The 1,624-nt window shown below is 37.3% G+C and overlaps 1 protein-coding gene across 1 annotated transcript; it reads right to left on the bottom strand.

Moving 5' to 3' along the window:
• Window positions 1-348: 348 nt before the first annotated feature.
• Window positions 349-1,407, bottom strand: LOC115972572. Its single transcript, XM_031092898.1, has one exon. It carries the CDS (start codon window positions 1,347-1,349, stop codon window positions 534-536), a length of 816 nt encoding a protein of 271 aa, XP_030948758.1. The 5' UTR covers window positions 1,350-1,407; the 3' UTR covers window positions 349-533.
• Window positions 1,408-1,624: the final 217 nt, after the last annotated feature.

Genomic DNA, 1,624 nt, shown 5'->3' with positions numbered 1-1,624 from the left:
CATGTATTTTGAGATATAAGTAATAATAGTACCATATTCTTTCACCCTTTATTATGTTGCACCATTTTTATGTTAGAAGAGGTCCTCTGCTAAGTGACCTATTGAATCAAAGCATCATTCGAAATGTATGTTGATAGGTATATATGCCCCGGTTGTGACCTTGAGAAGTAACCATTGTTGACATTTGAGGTTGTTTGTGAAATTGAAATTACGATTATCAGAAAATTCAGACGGGAATTGAGGTGGGTATTATTTCTTGTGAATAAATTTTAGCATTAACGAATCACAGCTTAGCTGATATCTGCCGTACTCACCCTGACAGGTTTATTGATAACATATAATATGCTCATCTTCGAAGAAGCATTCATATTTGAGCAATTATGTAACAAATTGGATAAAATAATACAGTTGTAATATGTGCTACAAGTTTAAAATAATTAAGAAATGAATTCTACAACTTTTGGTTTCTTGTACCAGAGAATAACAAACAGGTAATAAAGAAAAAACAATAAGAATAACAGAAAGTGTCAATTTCAGACCTTGTCTTCGGCCCCACAAGACTCAGCTGAGTTCTCTCTTACCTTCCTACAGAGCCAAAGCATGACAAGCCACATAATACCTTTCACAATCCTGACCATCCCAACTGTTACAGTCAGGTAATACAACCACCAACCAACAAATTCAGCCACCCCAATACCCATTGAGAGCTCTCTTTTAACCTCAGCCACAACCACCATAGACTCAACCTCATCTCTCAACTTCCACCACCATAAAGTACCAAAGCTAACTGCCATAGCCACCTTTTCAACCCATCTTTCCTCTCTACCAACCCCAAAAACCGTGTCATCCACCACTGGCTTCACCACCACTCTACACCAATGAAGCATTGTTTCATGCAAGCCGAGGAAAAAAATTGTTTTGCTCAATAAACTTTTCTCCAAACCAAAACTTGAGCCATCAATTCCTGCGGCTATGCTTCCTTCGATCCCCAAACCAACGCAGACTTGTAATGTACAAAGAAAAATCCATCCAATATACAAACGGGGACGTGAAGCAGGGCCTGGAAACTCACTTAGAAAGGTAATCTTACCTGTTAAGCCGTGAATTAGAGTGGCTATGCTTACAATTGAAACAAGAAGATAGAGAACACTTGGGTTGGTATATAGGATGAAAGAGAAGAGAAAAGAAGAGGATTGTAATAAAGGAAAAGAGTTCAGGCTTAGGAGATAGTAGGCACTAGAGAACCTAGCAAGGAGGAGAAATGAGATTGGGAGCAAAAGGCTGAGAAGGGTGATTGTGAGGATATGGAAAAGTTGTCTCATAAGAGAGACACAATTCAAGAGCTTCATTGCCTTCTATTAGGAATTTTAGCAGTCCTGCTATATTTTCCCTACAGCAACAAACGAATAATAACAACTCAAAAAGAGCCTCTTTTCGTAGAAGAAAAGGAACATGGAACATTGAGGTCTATATATGTGACTAAACAACTTCATTTTTCAGAAAACAACATAGGTGGTTGCCACGTCCTCAGTTGACATAGGATATGGTCTTTATTATTCCTTGCCTACTCGATATTTTTATATTGAAGGATTTTTTTTTTTTTTTTTTTTTTTTTTTTTTTTTT

This window comes from Quercus lobata, chromosome 12 (genome assembly GCF_001633185.2).
Source record: "Quercus lobata isolate SW786 chromosome 12, ValleyOak3.0 Primary Assembly, whole genome shotgun sequence".
Lineage (NCBI taxonomy): Eukaryota > Viridiplantae > Streptophyta > Magnoliopsida > Fagales > Fagaceae > Quercus > Quercus lobata.
The sequence above is the reverse complement of the archived record's forward strand: the minus strand, read 5'-3'. Positions and strand labels throughout refer to the sequence as shown.